The sequence below is a fragment of the Oryx dammah genome, unplaced genomic scaffold, assembly GCF_014754425.2.
Source record: "Oryx dammah isolate SB20612 unplaced genomic scaffold, SCBI_Odam_1.1 HiC_scaffold_14, whole genome shotgun sequence".
In the NCBI taxonomy this organism is placed as follows: Eukaryota; Metazoa; Chordata; class Mammalia; order Artiodactyla; family Bovidae; genus Oryx; species Oryx dammah.
This window is the reverse complement of record NW_024070198.1, coordinates 45,860,246-45,882,466: the sequence shown is the minus strand read 5'-3', so window position 1 is coordinate 45,882,466 and position 22,221 is coordinate 45,860,246. Positions and strand designations below refer to the sequence as shown.

Sequence of the window (22,221 nt, the reverse complement as noted above, 5' to 3'; positions counted from 1 at the left end):
CAGAAAATTACACGTAGAAGGATGGTTTCTAGACACTGGACATCTGGCCACATACGGGCTTTCGTTCCTGAGAGAAAAGAAAGGAATGAGGTGCGACTGACCCGTGCATCAGGAAGTTTCCAAGGAGGAATCCGCAGGGCATGGTGCAGGAGAGGAAGCTGTGGAGAACCAATAGTCACCTGGAGGTGCAGAAATCAGAGTCTGGGGAAGCAAAACTGGCGAAAATTGGTGTAAGACCCTGGAGAGAGAAAGAAGCAAAAGCAAGCTCTCAAGATCTGCAGAGGGCATCCCTCGAATCTTTGGTTGAGGGTTGGCCCATACAGGTGGGAGGAAGGTATCTGAGGTCACAGATAAAAGCCTCTGGAAAGCAGCGTGACCAACAGTGCTTGGAGTTGACACAGAGCTGGGAAGATAGACTTAATAATGGAGAATCCAGAAAGAGACCCACACAAATGTGGTCATCTGATTTCTAATAAGGATGCCAAGACAATCCACCAGGGAAAGGATACTTTTTTCAAGAAATCAATTGCATACCCACATGTATAAGAATGAACCTCAGTCCTTACTTCATACTATTTTGAAAAAAACCTCAAAATAAGAAAATAATCTTAAGTGTATGAACTAAATTCATGAATATCCTAGAACAAAACAGGGGGGAAATACCTTTGCGATCTTGGGTTAGGCAAAGCCCGCATTGCAGGCGGATTCTTTACCAGCTGAGCCACAGGGGAAGCCCAGACATTTAAAGCACAATCCATAAAATGAAAACAGTCAGTACTTACAGTGTGTGTTTGTCTGTGTGCTCAGTCACCCAGTCGTGTTCAACGTTTTGCAACCCCATGGTCTGTAGCCCAGCAGGCTCCTCTGTCCTACTGGTACTTAGACTTCACCCAGATTAGAAAATGTTTCTCTTTGAAGGATACTATAAAGAAAATAAAAATGCAAGCCAGAGATTGCGAGAAAATGTTTGCAAAACATAAACCTAATAAAGAACTTTTACGTAAAATATACATATAAAAAACTCTTACAACTGAACAAAAAGGAGTCAAACCAATTTAAGAAAAGAGCAAAAGATTCAAACAGATAATTTTCCAAAGGAAGGATATAGGTTAAAAATAAGCTCATAAAAAGATGTCCTACACCGTTAATATTTGTGAAACCATCAAAACCATAGTGAGATACCACTAAGCACTCGTTGCAACGGCATTTTTTAAAAACACTGGTGATAGCAAATGTTGGTGAGGACACGGAGCAACTGGAGACGCCATGCATTGCTTGTGGGAATGCGTATGGGGACAGACACTTAGGAAAACACTCAGTTTCTTTAGCAGTTAAGCTCATTTATTGGATGTCTGGATCGGGAAGATCCTCTGGAGAAGGCAATGGCACCCCACTCCAGTACTCTTGCCTGGAAAATCCCATGGACAGAGGAGCCTGGTAGGCTATAGTCCATGGGGTCACAAAGAGTCGGACACGACTGGGCGACTTCACTTTCGCTGTATGTCCCAGCAATTTATCTCCTGTACATTTAAATAAAAGAAAGGAAAGCGTATATTCACAGAAAGACTAGTACTTTAACGTTCAGAACAACTTTATTCAAAATAGCCAATAACTTTCAGTTGAGTTCAGTTCAGTAGCTCAGTCATGTCCATCTCTTTGCGACCCCGTGGACTGCGGCACACCAGGCCTCCCTGTCCATCACCAACTCCCAGAGTTTACTCAAACTCATGTCCATTGAGTTGGTGATGCCATCCAACCATCTCATCCTCTGTCATCCCCTTTTCCTCTTGCCTTCAATCTTTCCCAGCATTAGGGTCTTTCCAAATGAGTCAGTTCTTTGCATCAGGTGGCCAAAGTATTAGAGTTTTCAGCCAATAACTTGAATCTACCCAAATATCCATCAATTGCTGAACAGATAAACAAATTTAGAGGTAGTCGGGTGAATCTCAAACTGGGAAAGGAAGACTACATACTGTAAGGAACCATTTCTATGAAATTCTAGAAAAGGCAAAACTGTAGGGACAGAAAAATCATAGAATTCCAACATAATGCAATATTCCCTATAAAAATTGCCACAATTTATGAACTTAATAGCCAGCATTTTCTAGTCCTGCAGGAAAGAGCACTCTCTTCCATTGCTGGCGGGCTTATCAGTGAGAGGCCAATTTGGCTTTGGTATTGAAATGTCTGTTTGAACCAACAACTCTTAATCTGTTCTCAAGCAAGTTTATATGAACAAAAAAAAACTAATAATACACAAAATAGCCAGAAGAGAACATTGTTAAATGAGTGATGGCCTGGTTATTCTAGTGGGAAAAACAGAGTATCAACTCGTTCCACAAACAAGTTAGGTGCTATCCAAGAAAAGCACAGGATGAAGATGTACATGTACAATATGACTTTAACTTTAGAGCCAGAGAAAGTGTTAGTCACTCAGTTGTGGCCGACTCCTTGTGACCTCGTGGACTGTAGCCTGCCAGGCTCTTCTGTCCATGGGGATTCTTCAGGTAAGAATACTGGAGTGGATTGCCATTCCCTTCTCTAGGGGATCGTCCGACCCAGGGATTGAACCTGGGTCTCCTGCACCGCAGACAGATTCTTTAGTCCCTGGGCCACCAGGGAAGTCCAATATAAAGAGTATAATAAAAAGAAGTATAACTAATATGCTGTGAACAACTATTTATTAACTCAAGAAATGATCTTCTTGACAAATGGAGGACTTCCTTTAAGGCCAGAAACGATCGTTTACAAACTATTCATCACCCAACAGAGAGAACGGGGTTGCAAAGACAAAGCAGGATTGTTCAAATCAGTTCCATCAGAGAACTAACGAGGGAAATGAAACCTCTCGAGTTACCATTTAAATAACGGATGAGTGTGATCCAGTTTGAAAGAGGAAATTTGAAAGGTGCACTTCTTTTTCAAAGTCTAAAACTAAGGTGTCAGCTCTCCTCTTTCCAATCCCTAGGACTTGGAGCAAGAGCTTCATCTCTTTAGGATTTCCTTTGGAACCCTTGTTAGGGTCACATCGTTAACCCTTGGCTGGTGGGACTCTGTGTTGTTGGCTGCTAGAATCAGTAACATTTGAGGGGTACAGGGCATATTATTTAGGAATTCCAGTTCTGTCCCGATGTGGTAGGCTGATTTTGTTTTCAAGGCACTTGAAAAAAAAAGAGTTATAAGTTAGTTGTGTGATTGGCGATGTCTCAGGAAGACCGTGTTTATCCCTTGTTCCTCCCGGTTGGCTATAACCATAGCAACCTGTCACTCCAGACCAAAGTTCAGCTACCATAAATCTTTATGACCCTAGTCACAGTCCAATGTTCATCAGTGGAACCCTTCCTCTTGAAGAATGAGGTTTTATATTTCACAAGACAGTGTGAGACTTCATTTCTAAACACTGGACTCCAAAAGAGAAGGCCCAAAAATAGTACAAAAAGATCTCTGCTTTTTTACCCGAGGACCCTTATCATCCTGAGAAAATGCCCACGGCAAAGAAAACACTGACCTTCTTACTCAGCTTCGTCACCAGCTTGGGGGCTTTCATTGTCCTTTGCTTTGTTCTGGCGACCCAAGAATGGATCCGCAGTACGATCGCCATCAGTGACTCTTCTTCGAATGGTAGTGTGATCATCACCTATGGACTCCTTCGCGGGAAGAGTGTTCAAGAATTGAATCATGGACTTGCAGAACCGGACAAAAATTTTGAAGGTAATTATAGCTCATTTTGGAGAAGGAAATGGCAACCCACTCCAGTGTTCTTGCCTGGAGAATCCCAGGGACGGCGGAGCCTGGTGGGCTGCCATCTATGGGGTCGCACGGAGTCGGACACGACTGAAGCGACTTAGCAGCAGCAGCAGCATAGCTTATTTGAATGCACACAATGAGGCTGAATTAACTGGGTAAGATTGATGTCATCCTGTATTCTGGTCAAATAGCCCTTCAGAAATAATTTTCTGGTAAATTTTAATTGGGCTGTAGATACGATCTCATATTTTTAATCTTGAAAATTCACCAAATTTTTTCAGCTTCCTCAGGTCTGGTTGGGTCTATTAGCAAAACAGTCGAAATCCTTCTAGTACAGCTGTGTTTAAACAGTGTGTGTGTGTGTGTGTGTGTGTGTGTGTGTGTGTGTTAGTCGCTCAGTCATCTCCGACTCTTTGAGACTCCATGGGTCTTAGCCCACCAGGCTCCTCTGTCTTTGGGATTTCCCAGACAAGAATACTGGAGTGGGTTGCTGTTCCCTTCTCCAGGAGAATCTTCCGGACCCAAGGATTGAACCTGAGTCTCCTGCATCACAGGCAGATTCTTTACCATCTGAGCCACTAGGGAAGCCTTAAACAGTACCGGAGTTTATTGACAAGAAAAAATGAAGTAGAAAATATGGGCAATTTCTTACCCCTGTATCTCAGGCTCATTAGTTTCACTGATTTGAATTTGCATTCTTACTTCCAAACAATCTCATTGCTGTTGGAATTGATATTAAATTTCCATCACTTATATTAATTGAATATTTTATAGAAATTCCTATTTTTTTCTGATTTCGTACACACTACTGCTCTACTCTCAATGCGCAGAAAACAAAAATTCATTGAGAATAAGCACAATTTAGCTACTTACTTGGCATTCAAAGTTTAAATACATACCACTGCTTTCTAAATTTAGAAACATAATTTATAAACTATTTAGCACCTTAAATAGATTTTGTTCTGAATGGTGTTTCATGAAACTTACTATACAGGCTTTATCAGGTATTATGCAGTCATCACCTTTTTCTTTGTAAACATATGTCATTTTTTTTTTAAACTAGTGTTTCCTGAGGCCATAAGATGGTAGCTTTATCACACAGAAAAAGCTCTCAGCTATCTTACAGAAGTCTAATTCTGTTCAAGTGCTGACTTGCCTTTTTTTAGTGTTTATTTTTATTCCTTTGTTTATTTTCAGCACCAGATCAGAGCTGTGGGCCTGAGCTGTGGGCCTCCCACTTGGTTGTGGGACCTTTTATTTACAGCATGTGACTCTTTAGTTGCTGCATGTGAGATCCAGTTTCCTGACCAGGGACCGAACTTGGGCCCCTGCATTGGGAGCTTGGAGTCTTAGCCCATAGACCACCAGGGAAGCTCTGAACTAACATCATTTTCTCTTACACAAACGCAGTATTTAGTCCTCATGCCATGTATAAAGTTGGGAGTTTGAGCCTTTGACCTTAACTCCAAGTTCTAGCTCTAATTTGTGAATTTATTAATGAAATGACTTCCTGAATTCCAGAGTAGCATAATTATATTTCCAAATTATGAATCTGCCTTTTAGACCTTAGCAAAAGCAAAGTCTCTGCCAGTATTTTAGCAGTATTACGCATCTTCTCTGGTACTGACCTCAGCTCCTCGGGAAAAGGAGAATTCACTTTTCGTGTCAACGAGAGACGAAGGCTTTCAGAGATTCAGTCCCACTTTCAGTTCTGTGAATACAATTTGTGAAACCAAAACTCCCTCCGGCTCCTGAATTTCCAGATACATGTTCAATTTTTAAAATACGAGTTTACAGTCTCGGAATTTTTACATTTTCATACAGTGTCTGTTTACAACCAATTGGTTCCCATTTGAGGTAAAGGGCTTCAGCGAGCTCCCTGACTGCCTGCCCCCTGTGGAGCTCAGAGGAGATCTGGGTGGGCCAGCCTGTCTCTAGAGCCCTGAGGGGGTGACGTGAGCACCTTGACTGTCGGAGGGTGGGGACAGCCGTGGGCAAGGATAACCCTGAAGGCGGCGGGGCCCGGTGGACACTGCAGGGCAGTGTGTGCCCACAAAGGAGGCGGAGTATTTGCATTTGCTTTGCCTGGCTCTCTTTTTTTATTCTTGGTCTCCAGAGACCCACATTCCAGCTTCAGGTCCCTGCCAGCAGCCACACAGGTGTTTAGACGGCACTCTACTTCCCAGACGCTGAGGTGCTGCTCAAGTTCAGGGGTTAACAATCGGCCAGGGACCGCTCAGAACCCAGGGGGCCTTCAGTGCTGGCAGCTTTAGCAGTTGTTGAAGCGGGAACACTTGCCAACTGTCCTTGCAGAGATGGGAAAAGCCGTGTAGCCACAAGGTAGATGGTGCCTTGGCTGGTGTAGGTGTGTGGACGCAGTCCCCAGGGAGCAGGATTACAAGCCTGCAGTGAGATGGTTTCCTCAGGACCACACAGGCTCTTTTCCAATCAGAAACCAGCCATTGGCAGCCCAGTAAAATCATTGATATGTATGCCACTTTTATGCCCTGCAGTGACGGATTGCCTTTTCAAATAAGAAGTTAACCAGGTCAGTTTCTTAGCCAGGAAGAAGTCTGACTGAAACCTCCAAAGCGTGATAAATATTGCTAAAACCCTGTTCTGTTCCAGCCTAGGATTTATCACATGGTGCCAATCTGGGGCTGTCGATTTCTGAAATGAAAGAGCAGCGTGAAGCGACAGTGGCTGAGCTCAACGTGCAAAAATAATTCAGCCAACAGTGTGTCACCCGGGGAAAATGATCAGTCCAACCTGGGGAGGAACCTCTCCATGGCATAACTAGACTGTTTGGGCAGCTCAGGTTCACCGGGAGCTCCACCAGCCTCGTCCCGAGGATCCCAGCTTGTCCAGCACCCAGATGAAAAGGGCCATGTGTCCACGAGTGAGCACATTGCCTGGCTACGCCAAAAGTTCTAGTTATTTAATTTCAGTTAAAAAAAAAGTCCTCCCTGGGCAGCTGTTACATAAGTGAGCGGCTTGGATCCTGAGTGGAAATGCACAGAGCCCCTGCCTGGGAGGATTCACCGCTCAGTCTTTCTAGAGAAAGACACCCTTATTGGTTAAATCCAGGAGCCTGCCCTACTTGTAGGTTAAAGGTGTGTGCAGGTCACTATGAGATCACAGGGGTGTTTCACCACAAATGTGCCTCTCCTCCTCCAAGTCTCTTTCCCATCCCTTTCTGTTCTCAGGGAAATTAGAGCTGTACTATTGGCTCACATTTAAAATGATGAAGAAAGTGAATGTGGCAGAGAAAAATCAAGTAACTGCAAGAACAAAGAAAGGAGGTTTATATCTGCAGAATGTACAAAAAGCCCCTTCTTACCATTCCTACCCGCCCAGTCTACCCCACATACATCCCACACTTTCCCTCAGGTAGGAGTGACTTCTTATTTGCCACTAGAGACGTGGCCCCGCTGGGAGGTAGAGCATAAAGGGGCAGAAGACGCTTTCCCCTACTCTTCTCACAGAGATGTGTGTGCATGCCTGCTCCGTCGCTCAGTTGTGTGTGACTCTTTGTGACCCCATGGACTGTAGCCCACCAGGCTCCTCTGTCCATGGACTTTCCCAGGCAAGATAACTGGAGCTCTCCACTTCAGCCCACTGGAGTGGGTTGCCATTTCCTCCTCCAAGGGATCTTCCCGGCCCAGGGATCAAACCTTCATCTCTTGCCTTGGCAGGTGGATTCTAAACCACTGTGTCGAGCCACCTTGGAAGCCACCTGCCCCCTCTCCCCCGACTGAGATAACCCTGGTCAATTTCCCAGGCCAGCAGCTGGGACGTGCCAGAAGAGCTCTCAGGCCACACTCTGGTGTCTGTGGAGTCAACAAGCCCTTCCAGGGGTACACTGGGTCCCAGAGATTCAGGAGTTCCCTTGAGTCAGGCCCCCTGGTGTCCAGATGGTTGAGTGGGGCATGGAGGCTGCTCCTCCCCACATAAAAGCCAGCGGCTCTGCCTCAATTTCCCGGGACTTCCTGAAAAGCAGACTAGAAGGGCCAGGTGGCCAGTGGGGCTTGAATATAAATCTTTAGGCCCAGGAAACCCGGATGTTCAGATGATCCCTCATTTCCACACTGCCCACCTCCCAGTGCATTCTGGCCTCTTTGCCGGAGCTGCCAGAATCTAGACAATTGGTTCCAATTGTGAGACAGCTTTCTCAATTCTGACGCTTGGGCCCCTCAAAACAAGAAAAAAAGAACTGAATGTATTTGCTAATTTTGTAGGCAGAGAGCAGCTGTCAGATGCTGTGGAGGTTGATTGTGATATCATTCTTGCTCAACTTTCACTGAGTTTCTAGCTTTCACTGTCTGAGTTCTAAGCGGGGTTGGGGGGAAGGTTGGGTGGCTGGAAGGGGCAGGAGATACAACTGTCATACCTGTGGGGCAACTCAGAGGCTGAAATACAATTTTGAAATGTGGCAGTTAAACTTAACCTAAATTGTCACATTAATTCATAGAAAAGCATGAGTCAAATTGACTCCGCTTTGAGAACTGATGTCTGGGTGTCTGCTCAGTCGCTCGGTCATGTCTGACTCTTTGTGGCCCCATGGACTGTAGCCTGCCAGGCCTCTCTGTCCGAGGGATTCTCCAGGCAAGAATAGTGGAGTGAGATTCCTGCTCCAGAGGATCCTCCCGACCCAGGGATCGAACCCAGAACACCTGCCTCTCCTGCCCCGGCAAGTGGATTCTTTACCGCTGAGCTTCCCCAGATTGTTCCTTTCTAATTTACTCTAAAATGTGGAAAAGTAGCCATTCGCAAATGACCCTCCATTTAATACGGTTTCCCTAGGGGACTTCAGGCACTTGGACACGTGACATTTGTCCCATGCTGAAATTTTTATTTTCTAGTTGTGCTAGGTTGCTCAGTGGAATCCGGCTCATTGCAACCCCTTAGACTGTTGCCCGCCAGGTGGCTGTGTCCATGGAGTCTTCCAGGCGAGGATCCTGGAGTGGGTTGCCAGTTCCTCCTCCAGGGGACCTAGGGATTGAATCTGCAGTTTTTGTGTCTCCTGCGTTCACAGACGGGTTCTTTACCACGAGTGCCATCTGGGGAGCTCTATTTTCTAGTTAAGCATCCAAATTATGTCTCATTGGCTAAGGACAGAGTTCCCTTAGTCCCCAGGAAACTTCCGATCTGGTGCTGGAGCTTCCTCCTTGGTGCTCAGGCAGAGCCAGGGGGTCGTGGAACGTAGGAGAAGCAGTTCTTCCTGGCGGCGACTAAGTTTGGAAGGATCCACAGCGTTTGACCGTGTGCCTTGAAACAGGTGTGTCCTGCTTCTTGTTTTTTACTCTGGCGTCATCTTCTACAAGTCACTAAATAGTAGTGTGCTGCCTCACAGCCTGGCAAAGCTCCTCACTCGTCTCTGGAGTGAGACAGACCAAGAAGCCAGAGCCTCAGGCTTGAGGGCCAGACCTTGGAACAGTCTCAGTGCAGATGGTCCCTCCCCCGAGGAGGACAGGGCTCCTCGCCTGGGCAACAGCAGGTGACAGAGAGGACCATGTCCTCAGCTGAGCCAAGGCCTATCAGACTTCTTACCAAGTCCATCACCAAGAGGACATATCCAGAGTGGGTAAACGAGCGAGCTGTGCGGAGCACTTAGCCCCGCCCATGGGTCACTAACAGAAATCCCTGCCCATGGGTCACCAACAGAAATCTCTGCCCATGGGTCACTAACAGAAATCCCTGCCCATGGGTCACTAACAGAAATGGTGATAGGGCCAGACAGTACCAGAGAAGAGCGGACCGGCTGTGTGTGTGCTGGACTCTGCCCCCAGGGCCCGGCTCCCTGGGCAGTGAGCTCATGGCCTGCATGTTGCTGAGCTGGTATTTCCCTTTCCCGTCCTCCCTAGTCTCCTGTGGGGTTGGCAGGGCTGTGGCTGCTGACTGGAGACCACACCTGTGTCTCCCTCCTGGCTGTTTCCTTTCCTACCTCTGTCCTCTTCTGCAGGCTTTGGCTGCCACGCTCGCCTGCCTTCTGCTCAGCCCTGCACGCCTGGCATTGTGTCCCCGCTCTGTCCAGCCAGGGATGGTTCCAGCCCAGGCCGGGCCACATGACCTGGCCTTCAGGATGAACTCTCTCAAGCACGAGGGCCTTTACAACCGTATCCCCACTGCCGGGATGTCTGAAGGCTGACTTGCTGGCTCAAATCTCTCATATCTACCCTCTGTCCGTTGATGACAAATTTAGCTCCTTCACAGAATACTGCTGGTTTAAAATAAAAATGTCTGAGAGACTAACATGTAGGTGTTAGAGATAGACAGAGGATAGCACAGGGAGCTGAGCCCATCTGGCCATCACGAATGGGAAGGACGGTCAGACTAGAGTCAGGGCCAGGATGGCAGGAGCTGTGGAATCACATCTTATGAATAACTCACTGGGTTTACATCCTCTTTTCAAATATTGGGAGAAGTTCCAGGCAGGAGAGGATGGAGTGGATTCTGCATTGGTCCCAAAGGAGCATTAGGACCCAGGGTTAATATCATAGAAATGCAGGTTGAAGAACCTTTGAATGGCTAAGGTACCACAGGGATGGAAAGGGCCACCTTGCAGATGGAGGGCTCCTTGTTCCCAGGACGCGGTCTGGCATGACACTCTGCAGCGCCCGCCTGCATGACATCCAGGGTCCCCTCTGGGTTCCCGGGCCCTGTTCCTTAAAACTCACCACCCACAGCAGAACAAGAAAGCTTCTGTGGCTATTTTGGTTTCTGTTCTTTTAAGCTGCTCTGGGTGAAGATGTGAGAAACTCCGGCTGTCTCCTAGGGGCCCTGAGAAACAGGAATGAAAAGAAGGAAGCTCTGACTCTTTCTCTCCCGCCCCCACCCTAGTTCCTCAGTTCAGTTCAGTTACTCAATTGTGTCTGACTCTTTGGGAAACCATGGGCTGCAGGCCTCCCTGTCCATCACCAACTCCCGGAGTTTGCTCAAACTCATGTCCATTGAGTCGGTGATGCCATCCAACCATCTCATCCTCTGTTGTCCCCTTTTCCTCCCGCCTTCAATCTTTCCCAGCATCAGGGGCTTTTCCAATGAGTCAGTTCTTCACATCAGGTGGCCAAAGTATTGGAGTTTCAGCTTCAGCATCAGTCCTTACAATGTATATTCAAGGTTGATCTCCTTTAGGATGGACTGGTTGGATCTCCTTACAGTCCAAGGGACTCTCAAGAGTCTTCTCCAACACCACAGTTCAAAACCATCAATTCTTCAGCTCTCAGCTTTCTTTATAGTCCAACTCTCGCATCCATACATGACCACTAGAAAAACCATAGCTTTGACTAGACAGACCTTTGTTGGCAAAGTAATGTCTCTGCTTTTTAATATGCTGTCTAAGTTGTCATAGCTTTTCTTCCAAGGAGCAAGCATCTTTTAATTTCATGGCTGCAGTCACCATCTGCAGTGATTCTGGAGCCCCAGAAAATAAAGTCTCTCACTGTTTCCATTGTTTCCCTATTTGTCATGAAGTGATGGGACTGGATGTCATGATCTTAGTTTTTTGAACATTGAGTTTTAAGCCAGCTTTTTCACTCTCTTCTTTCACTTTCATCAAGAGACTCTTTAGTTCTTCTTCACTTTCTGCTGTAAGGGTGGTGTCATCTGCATATCTGAGGTTATTGATACTTCTCCTGGCAACCTTGACTCCAGCTTATGCTTCATCTTGCTTGACATTTCTCATGATATACTCAGCATATAAGTTAAATAAGCAGGGTGACAGTATACAGCCTTGACATACTCCTTTCCCAGTTTGGAACCAGTCTGTTGTTCCATGTCTGGTTCTAACTGTTGTTTCTTACCTGCATTCAGATTTCTCAGGAGGCAGGTAAGGTGATCTGTTATTCCCTTTTCTTTCAGAATTTTCCATAGTTTGCTGTGATCCACACAGTCAAAGGCTTTAGCATAGTCAATGATGCATAAGTAGATGTTTGTCTGGAACTCTCTTGTTTTTTCGATGATCCAACGGATGTTGGCAATTGATTTCCAGTTCCTCTGCCTTTTCTAAATCCAGCATGAACATCTGGAAGTTCTCGGTTCACTTACTAGGATTCTGAGCATTACTTTGCTGGCATGTGAGATGATGATAGTTCTTCTGTATTCTTGCCACCTCTTCTTAATATCTTCTGCTTCTGTTAGGTCCCTACCATTTCTGTCCTTTATTGAGCCCATCTTTCCAAGAAATGTTCCCTTGGTATCTCTAATTTTCTTGAAGAGATCTCTAGTCTTTCCCATTCTAGTGTTTTCCTCTATTTCTTTGCATTGATCTCTGAGGAAGGCTTTCCATCTGAACTCTGCATTCAGATGGATATATCTTTCCTTTTCTCCTTTACCTTTTGCTTCTCTTTTTTTCTCAGCTATTCGTAAGGCCTCACAGACAACCCTTTTGCCTTTTCCATTTCTTTTTCTTGGGGCTGGTTGATCACTGAGGAAGGCTTTCTTATCTCTCCTACCATGGTTCCCACACCTTGCCATTCCAGTGATTTGTTAGTGTATTACTGAGGACTCTGAAATCTTACTCCCAGCTTAGTTTTACCTTCTTTCACTGAACGTCCTGGTAAACACTTTACTGAATGTAGTGGCAGTCTCCTAAGGGGCTCAATGCGCAGACAGCTCTTGGAGATATTCTATAAACACGTGGCTGGGCTCCCAGATGAGTGGGGCCAATGCACCTCTGGTGTCTGACCATCTTGTATCGTAAACAGCGGAGGGAGCGGGGAAAGCAGACACCAGGGGAGGCTGGCTGGTGGTCAGAGAGAGGAGGGTGACAAAAGCAGGAACTGATGGCAGAGGGCACAGGGCATCCGTGTTTCATTTCACACGTGTGGAGATCCATGTCTGGCGCTCCCCTGCACTCCAGAAATATGGAACTGTTATGGAAAGGCTGAGGGTGTCTAGCCCCAGTGCCTAAGCAGGTGGAATGGGAAGGGGCCCCGGGAGGGTGGACCAGCCCTTGGGCCCAAAGCTGGTCTTTGCGTCGGGGGCACCATGTACTTACCAGACCTTGTTTCAGTTTTAGGGACACTGACCAATTCTTCCCCGAAGACTCTGCACTCGGTGGTCATCGTGTTCCTGGCCCTTGGTTTGTTCAGTTCGCTGCTGAGCGCCGGGTTCACCTTCTACAACAGCGTCAGCAACCCCTACCAGACGTTCCTGGGGCCGACGGGCGTGTATACCTGGAGCGGGCTCAGCGGTCAGTACCGGCCAGCCCCGGCCTCTGTCCCCCTGGTTCCCTCTCACACGAGGATGCACACGCTCACTGTCAGACCCTAGGCGTTAAGAATGTGCTGAGTCGAGTGTGGGGGGGCTGAGGCTTATTTTCGCAAGCCTTCAACTTTTATTCAGCATCTTCAGATGTGCTTCGGGTGCCCTGGGAAGGGGCGGACTGTGGGTAAGGAGGGCGTGTTAGGTGTTAAAATGTATGATATACCCAGTCTTTGCCTTCAAGTATCTAGGGTAAGGCGTTAAACAGAGACACGCACGTCAGTAAAGCATTCCCTGGGCTCCTGCTGCGTGCTTGACTGCCAAGTAAGCTCCATGTGAGGTGGAGAGGCACACACGTGCACACACACACACGTGCACATTTACTTAGTCCCCTTCTTGCCCCCAGAGAACAGCAGTCGACTTGGCCTAACACCTAAACACGAAGGTGGCACAGAGCCACCGAGAACTGCCCTGCGGAGCATCTGGGCCGACGCCCTCGCTGTGGGCGAGCTGTAAACCCCGGGTGTCGGCTGGGTGGTGCTGCGAGGTTGTGTTGTCTGTGTGGGGGGAAAGGTGTTGGGGTGGGGAATGGGAAGTGGGGTCCAGTTGGGGTCATAGTGTTTTGAACTCTCTGAAGGTCTCACGGGTTCTGGGGCCACTGTGTTTGCCCAAGGGCTTGGTCCAGTGGGAGCCTTGTTGCCCCTGCCTGACAGTGGGGTTTCTCCTGCTCTGTCCCTCTCTCCACCATGAGAACCTGATCTTGAGAGGGGATCAAAAATGGCCCATCCTGCTAATGGGATGCCGGCCTGGATGAGGCACAAGCTGAAATCAAGATTGCCAGGAAAAATATCAACAACCTCAGATATGCAGATGACACCACCCTTATGGCAGAAAGCAAAGAGGAACTAAAGAGCCTCTTGATGAAAGTGAAAGAGGAGAGTGAAAAAATTGGCTTAAACCTCAACATTCACAAAACTAAGATCATGGCATCCGGTCCCATCACTTCATGGCAAATAGATGGGGAAACAGTGAAAACAGTGAGGGACTTTATTTTCTGGGGCTCCAAAATCACTGCAGATAATGACTGCAGCCATGAAATTAAAAGACGCTGGTTCTTTGGAAGAAAAGTTATGTCCAACCTAGACAGCATATTAAAAAGCAGAGACATTACTTTGCCAACAAAGGTCTGTCTAGTCAAAGCTATGGTTTTTCCAGTGGTCATGTACGGATGTGAGAGTTGGACTATAAAGAAAGCTGAGTGCCGAAGAATTGATGGTTTTGAACTGTGGTGTTGGAGAAGACTCTTGAGAGTCCCTTGGACTGTAAGGAGATCCAACCAGTTAATCCTAAAGGAAATCAGTCCTGAATATTCATTGAAAGGACTGATGCTGAAGCTGAAACTCCAATACTTTGGCCACCTGATGTGAAGAACTGACTCATTGGAAAAGCCCCTGATGCTGGGAAAGATTGAAGGCAGGAAGAGAAGGGGATGACAGAGGATGAGATGGTTGCATGGCATCACCGACTCAATGGACATGAGTTTGATTAAGCTCCAGGAGTTGGTGATGGACAGGGAGGCCTGGCGTGCTGCAGTCTATGGGGTCGCAGAGAGCTGGACACACCTGAGTGACTGAACTGAACTGAACTAATGGGCTGGCCCTGGCAGTGGTTGTGTGTGTATTCCACGTGGTATATTTAAACACAGACCAGGAACTTTCAGGGAGAAGATAGGTGCTCTGGATATTGGGGTATCAAGAAGCCTCGGATGGTGGGCTCTGGGCAGCTTCCTGTCCTTCTGTGAGGCCATTGTCACACTGGCCAGTGTAGGTGGCTGGAGGCGCCGCTGTGCTGTGGATCCCAGCAGTGCTGTGCTGAGACCATGATCACCTGGCTTTCCAGGGAGGGAAGCCCTGAGCACAGCCCTGTGTGGTGTGAGTGCACACACGCTTCCACTGTGGCCTCTTTCAAGCTCATATTTAAGAAGCCAGCCCCATTCTGGCGTGGATACAAGGGAGAGCCTCTCAACACTCAGACCAAACAAGCTGGGATTCCTAAACACCATGCAGGACAACAGGTGGAAATCCGGGCTGCCCCGGGCAAGCCTGCACACCCACCTCTCAGCTCTGAGCATCTGGGATCAGGCTGGTGTAGCCACATCCGCACATGACCAGCCCTTTCCTTTCTTTCTGTGCATTTGTGATCAAAACAAGCAGATGCTCAAACTTAAAGGCATCAGCTGCCGGCCAGGAATGAGCGTTTGGGCTTCCCATCACAGTGAACCTGGAGGGGTTGGTTCCAAACTCAAAGGCCCTTATCCGGACACCAGGGTTCTGTGCCCCAAGCTGCTTCTATGACTGTAGTTCCTGTCTGTCAACCAAACCAAAGGCAAGACTCATTGGCACTCATTGCCAGGGTGAAAAAAATAGATTCTTTTAATTTTTGCTAATGTGATGAAGAAGCTAAGAGAAGTAGTGGCTTCAGGTACAGCTGGATCCAGGATCTCAGCCTGAGCCGTCAGACCTCTCCTCCCTCCAGTGTGCCCTCCGTCAGTAAGTAGCTAGCTGGTCCTCCTAAAGGCAAGACATCTGCCAGTTCTTTCTGGCCCATCACAGATGCAGCAACCGCAGGAGAAAAAATGACTTTTTTCCCCCAAAATACCTGACTCTTGCTGGAGTTGGCCTCCTCTGTTTCTGAAGCCATCTCCATAGCTGGCAGGGTTGAATTCACTGACTGACCCACTTTGGCTGAGGACACTAACCCCCTGGAGCTGGGGCTGAGGGGGTGGATCTGAGAGCAATGTTGATCACTAGGACCAGAGGGATGGGTTGTGTGTGGGGCCAGCTGGACAAAATCCACCCTCGTTGCTCAGTCTACACCCGCAGGGTCCAGAACCCATCCCCTCCTCTCTGCAGGAGGAAGCCCCTGGCTTCGGTGTCTTCCTCCACTGTTGAGTATGAGCTGGCTTTGCCCAGCGCAGAGGCCTGATGCATGTTTGTGGAGGAAGACACGGGAAGCAAGGCCAGCAGCCTCCCCACCCCCAGTCCACACCTGGTTCTAACAACAAAGAATTTTTTGATGGGCAGCAAGCTCCCGCCACATTCCTCCCCAGGCTTGGGGCAAGTTCTGACACACAGAGAGGCTGTGAGGTGGGCAGAAGCACAATCGGAGACTTTGATGTGTGAGGCGGAGGTGAGCAGCCTCCAACTCTCAAAGGGCAGACTTGGGCCCCATTTGGTTGAAGAACTTGCTGAAAACTCGGGTCCCCCCGAGGCTCAGCCTGCAGCGGGCTTTGTGCACAAATACACCATCTCCGGGTCCCTACCTTGGGTCACTCTGGCACGGGGGGCGGGGTCAGGCTGCCCTGAGGTGCCCTGGAGGCCAAGGGAAGGGCCGCACATGCCTCTCCAGGCTGCTTGGACACAGGCTCCTTGGCTACAGGAAGAAGGGGAGCAGTTTGCTGGCTTGTCTCTGAAACAACAGGAGGAGATGCTGCTTTGAGGACAAAAGCATGATGCGCAGCCTCCCTCCTGGGCCCCTGTGCCCTCTGAGCCCAGCCTGGCATGGTGACCCTGGCCACAGGGGACAGAACTGTCGTCTGAGAGGTGCTGGAGATGACAGTGGAGCCAGGGAGAGCACTGCAGATGGTCTGCTCCGACACACTCGGTCCTCAGCCCGGGAACCGAGAGCAGGGAGGAATTTGCGTGCCGAACTGTTTCCTGTGCTTCTTCCTCACACCTTCGTCTCATGTCTGTCAGTTGCTCTGCAGGCTGGAGCCCTTGGTCTGGAGGAAGTTCATAGAAGTACTGTTGAACTTTATGCAAAACTTTGTTTAGGTCCTTGTTCAGTTGTTCAAGCTCTAAAACAAATCGTTGCATATCTCCGTTGAAATTCAATGCCAGTGGGCATGGAATATGATTTCACTTGAATGAGGAACTCTATTGGAAAACCACCTAACGTTTCAGTGTCAGAGCCAGGAATTTTAAGGGCTTCCCTGGTGGCTCAGATGGTACGTCTGTCTGCAATGCGGGAGACCTGTGTTCGATCCCTGGGTCGGGAAGATCCCCTGGAGAAGGAATTGGCAACCCACTCCAGTACTCTTGCCTGGAATATTCCAAGGGCAGAGGAGCCTGGTAGGCTACAGTCCATGGGGTTGCAAAGAGTCAGACACGACTGAGCAACTTCACTTTCACTTTCAAGGTGACTGCCCGAATAAGGGATCATTATCTGTAATCGGCAGGTCCCACGCCCACGGGGACAGGCCAGGGGGGTAGAGGGCCAGCGCCCTGAGCCCCTGGGAGCTCCTCCGTCTACCATGGGGCTCCCTCCAGGCCCCGTAAACCTTCTGTCCCAGGAACCACAGAAACAGGCAGTGAGCAGTGTCCCCTTCTGCCCAGGGCTCAGCTCAGCATCCGTGTCCATTGGCGGGTGCCCTCGTGGTTTAAGTTAAAGCCGTGAGCATCCACTTCAGAGAACAGCGTGTAGCCCATTTCTGGGTTTTGCTTCTTTCTGACTAAAGCTTTTAGAAGAAACTTCCCAAGAGCAGAATGAGGGATAATTACGGGGTGTGAGACACACGGCGCAGAGGGGAGGGGCTTCGTGCACTCCCACTCCTGTTATTATTAAGAAATAAATGCATTAGGTTGACGATGAAAGACTGTCATCACGGGGAATGAAAACGCCTCACCCAGAAGCCCTCTAATTAGGGCCTCTGGAGGGCTGGTCCCTGGGTGTGGGTTATGAGCAGGGCACGTTGGGTGCCAAATGTCCTCCTAGTTTTGGGTAAACGTCAGCAGAGGAAGAGTCAGAGAGTGTGTGTCGGTCTGGACCTCAGTCCTGGGGACTCCTGGATGGCCGCCCGGCACGGTCAGCCTGACTCCACTGGATGGCTCATCACAAATCCAGCACAGCCGCCTTCTGACCCTCCTTCCTCTGCCTTTTTGAACAATCTATTGAGATGTGACTCACATACCGTACAGTCTACCCATTTAAGGGTGCCATTCAGTGATTTCCAGTGTATTCGCAGAATACGCAGTTGATTTTAGGATATTCTCCTGACCGCGAAAGGAAACTCCTCCCCCAGCACCCCCCATAGCCCCATGCAGCCTCGAAGCTCCTTGGGGTTTGTAGCTCCCCACCTTTGGAAGATGAAGATCGAGGTTCAGAGCAGCTGAGCACATCTCCCAAGACCTGCGGCTGGAGGCCTTGACCCTGCTCTCTCTGACTCCAGAACCACGGTTGAAGCCAAGGGGGCTTTCCAAAGCCAAGACTGAGGAAGGTTCTCTAGTGCAGGACATCATGAATAATAAAGGATGAGTTTACTAAAGAAGGTTTCCCTCATAGCTCAGTTGGTAAAGAATCCGCCTGCAATGTGGGATACCCTGGTTCGGTCCCTGGGTTGGGAAGATCCGCTGGAGAAGGGAAAGGCTACCCACTCCAGGATTCTGGCCTGGAGAATTCCATGGACTGTATAGTCCATAGGGTCACAAAGAGTCAGACACGACTGAATGACTTTCAGTCACTTACTAAAGAGAGCCTTCCTGGTTAAATGCTGCCCCCTGTTATGGGTTGAATGAGACCCCAGTTGCCAGGCTGGTGGGTCCCCAGAGCTTCCCAGGTGGGCTTGGCCTCTGTATCTTGTGCTCAGGACCCTCCAGACCCCTCCCCATCAGCTGGACTTGTGTCTCCCAGACCAGGATGCTCACCATGCATCCGTGCAGACCAGGAGCTCACCGTGCATCACGATGGATAGATGTTGGGGCTGGCTGTTTTTCTCGTCTTGCCTCGGCCTCCCCACCACACTGGTCCTCTCTAGACAGTTGTCCTGTCGACCCCCGTGATCAGTCACTTGTCCCGTCGCTCATGCTGCACACAGGCTCAGTTCATCACTCTGGGAAGCGGGCAGGGTTCAACTAGTTCTGAAAGGGCTTGAGCTAAATGTTTGCTCCTGGTCACAGCTGCCCTGTGTTATTGTTAGCTTTTGTGGTCTAGAGTCTAGCGTGCGTCTTTTATTTCTTTTACCTTCTCCCTAATGCAGAGAAGAGAGTAAATCCCAGTGTAGATGTTCAGTGAAAGCCCACAGTGTACATGTTTGATAAAGGGAAAAAAAGTGACCTTAAAAATGTACATTAACGCCTATATATGGAATCCAGGAAAATGGTACAGATGAAAGTATTTCCAAGGCAGAAATAGAGACGTAGACATAGGCAACAGACTTGGAGACGCGGCGGGGGAGGGGAAGGTGAGAGGAATGGGGAGACTAGGATGGACACACGCGCCACCGTGTGTAAAACAGACAGCTTGGTGGGAGCCTGCTCTGCAGCACAGGGAGCCGGCTCAAGGCGCTGTGGTGACCTAGAGGGGTGGAGCTGGGGTAGGGGGGCGGGAGGTCCAAGAGGGAGGGGACATATGTCCACACGGGGCCGACTCACTTCATCCTACAGCAGAAACTAACGCAACATTGTAACGCAACTACCCTCCAATAAAAAAGTCTTAAAAATAAAAATATTCGTTGACATACACCACCATGTTATTTACAAACTCTTCCTTCCCTTCAGCATCCTTCACATTCATAACCATGGTGCTCTTTGTGGGGAACACGCAGTCCAATCGTCTCTCAGAAGAGCTGGCCCAGAGGCTGTACCCGCTCTATCCAGCTGCCACTCAACAAGGGACGTCCCACGCTTACGGATACTCATTCTGGCTCACCCTGCTGGTCATCTTCCTAAATGTGGTCACTGCGGTCATCATCATCTTCTACCAGAAGGCCAGATACCAGCGGAAGCAGGAGCAGAGAAAGCCCATGGAGTCTGCGCCAAGGGATGGAATTCTATTCTGAAGTCTGTGTCCTTGTTTGGTGGCTAGGTCTCCTCCGTCGTACGCCAGCTCTCAGAGCAGTAACTGGCTGGTGTGGCTGAGTCGTCAGCAGGTAAAAGTGTGGCCCTGTCTGACTGTCACTCGGGGACAGTTTTCACATCTCACAACATTACGTTCTTCATAAATGATGCACCCTTGACAAAAGACGCTTCCCGTGAGGGTGGGGAAGGTGAAGAAGAAAGCTTGGCCGTCCGTGTCGTGTTCAAAGCAGGGCCATGATTGTGAGCCTGTCGACCTTCTGACCTGGCCTCACTCTTAAGTAATAAAGGCTTGTGTTACACACCTCGCCTTTGAGTTGCTCAAAGCACTTTGCTACCTGTGACCTTATTCCCCACAGGAGGGACCACTCATTTTGCTTCCACCCTGTGAATGGAGACTTGCAGACAAAGAGCGATCCAGAAATTGTTTTTCCTAGACCGGGTGTTAGAAGGGAAAGGAGAGACTTAGGGGTGTGTGACCTGGACTTCTGGACCCTCCGCCTCTGATTTAACTTAAATCCAGTGCTGGGTAGAGAGGCTGACATTCAGTTTTGAGTTTCCAAGGTGGACTTTTGGCAGGGAAAAGACGAGGAAGGAAGAAGATCAAGGAAAAATGGAAATTATAGCTCCATAACCTCATGCTAAGAAGGTTAAATATATTTTTGTTCAAAAGACTGTGGTTAGTTCAGTCAAAATAGAAATGTCATATTTTGGCGAGTTCTGAAACCCCCGTCAGCCGACGCTCTGCTCGGCTGCTGCAGTGTCCCCGACACAGGTGAGAGAGCATCACCCATCGCAGACTCCTGGTGGCTGGAGGCTCAGTAAGCAGTGGGGTCTGGCTCTGTGACTTGCAGGTATATCCTGAGTCAGGGCCAGGGCAGGGGCACAGTGCAGTGATGGATTGCCTTCCAAGCACAGGTGGGTGGAACTAGTTCATGGCTCACGAGAGGACAGTGGGTGACCTGGAATATTTTTTAAAAAACACCAAATGGATTTGGCCTACTTTACCTGTAGGATATTCTCTCAGAAAATCACTTTGAGAATCTTTTAGGCTTGCATATCCTACACTTTAGCCGGGTCAATGATGTCAGGATTCTGAAATATTCACCTTTCACATTGTGATAGAACCAGAGCCTAAGGGAACAGAATTCCCGTAGTGTAATTTACAAAGCAGCAGTTCTCTGGACAGGTTACATCCTTTAGGAAACTAGCAGAGATGAACAATCTGCCCTGGAAATAACATTGTTTTCCTTCGAGAAGCACTGCGTACCTGCAATGTGGTTAACACCTTGCTAAGCCAGGTACCTGTCCCTAGGGAGATCACTGTTGAACAGTCAAGACAGATATTCAAAAAGCAGTCAAAATTCCCTGTGAAATGTGTACTTAGTCACAAAATTATGTTCACTCTTTGAAAAGTCAGTTCTCCATAACCTCCCACCCCCAAGTTCTACAAAGTCAAAATTATAACTCTAATAAATTATCCTAATAATTCTAATAAGTTAACCTATTGTGAAACTGAATGTATTAAAAATATTAACCTCAGTGAAAATGTTCTAAGTTCTTTGAAGCTAAAACATCTATGTTCTTTGGTGGTGTGAACTTTATATCAGATTTTAATAATGGGGACAAGTAACAAGGAAGCTAAGGGTAATAATTGCTTCTCATTTCATGTATAACATTCGTGCAAAGGACATGGCAAGAGGTGAAGCCTGCATTTACTCATCTCAGCGTTTGAAAAGAGTTTGGTGTCTTTAGAGGACAAACTATCTCACTCCCTAGATCATACATGGATTTGAGGAAATATTTAAGACATAGGAAAATCAGGTAAGTGGAACTACAGCTCACGGTTAGGGCGATGAAGAGATAGGCTCCCTTATTACCTCTGAAGGTAGAAGGTAAAGAAGCCGAGTGTGTATTCAGTGAAAACCTTGGGCTTGCCCTGTGGCTCAGCTGGTAAAGAATCCGCCTGCAATGCAGGAGACCTGGGTTCGATCCCTGGGTTGGGAAGATCCCCTGGAGAAGGGAAAGGCTTCCCACTCCAGTATTCTGGCCTGGAGGATTCCATGGGCTATACAGTCCATGGGGTCACAGAGAGTCAAACACGACTGAGCGACTTTCACTTCACTCACTTCTTAAGGAACAACCAGGCCAGCTGCCTCTTCACAGTCTCAGCCACTCTTGTAAGGCCCAATCCTGGCCTCTTGCCCCGGCCTCCTGTCCGTGGAGCAGTGAGGGGCTTTATTTTCAGGGAGAAGGTGCCACTGAGTATTGCTCTGCTGCTCTTCTGTTGATAAGTTGCTCAGTCGTGTCTGACTCTTTTGCGACCCCATGGACTGCACCCCACCAGGCTCCTCTGCTTATGGAACTCCCCACTCCATAAGGAGTGGGTTGCCATTTCCTTCTCCATCTTCCCAACCTG

General features: G+C 48.4%; 1 protein-coding gene across 1 annotated transcript; it reads left to right on the top strand.

Annotated features, from left to right (window-relative positions):
• Positions 1-3,340: 3,340 nt before the first annotated feature.
• CLRN3 (clarin 3) lies at positions 3,341-21,344 on the top strand. Its single transcript, XM_040254774.1, has 3 exons — positions 3,341-3,711; positions 12,761-12,940; positions 19,506-21,344. Exons 1-3 carry the CDS (start codon positions 3,483-3,485, stop codon positions 19,784-19,786), a joined length of 690 nt encoding a protein of 229 aa, XP_040110708.1. The 5' UTR covers positions 3,341-3,482; the 3' UTR covers positions 19,787-21,344.
• The last annotated feature ends 877 nt before the right edge of the window (positions 21,345-22,221 follow it).

Excerpts from the sequence above, each read along its gene's own strand:
- CLRN3 (XM_040254774.1), top strand. The coding sequence starts at position 3,483 with ATGCCCACGGCAAAGAAAACACTGACCTTCTTACTCAGCTTCGTCACC. Across the intron at positions 3,712-12,760 it reads ACCGGACAAAAATTTTGAAG|TTTTAGGGACACTGACCAAT; the intron begins GTAATTATAGCT and ends ACCTTGTTTCAG. Across the intron at positions 12,941-19,505 it reads TACCTGGAGCGGGCTCAGCG|CATCCTTCACATTCATAACC; the intron begins GTCAGTACCGGC and ends CCTTCCCTTCAG.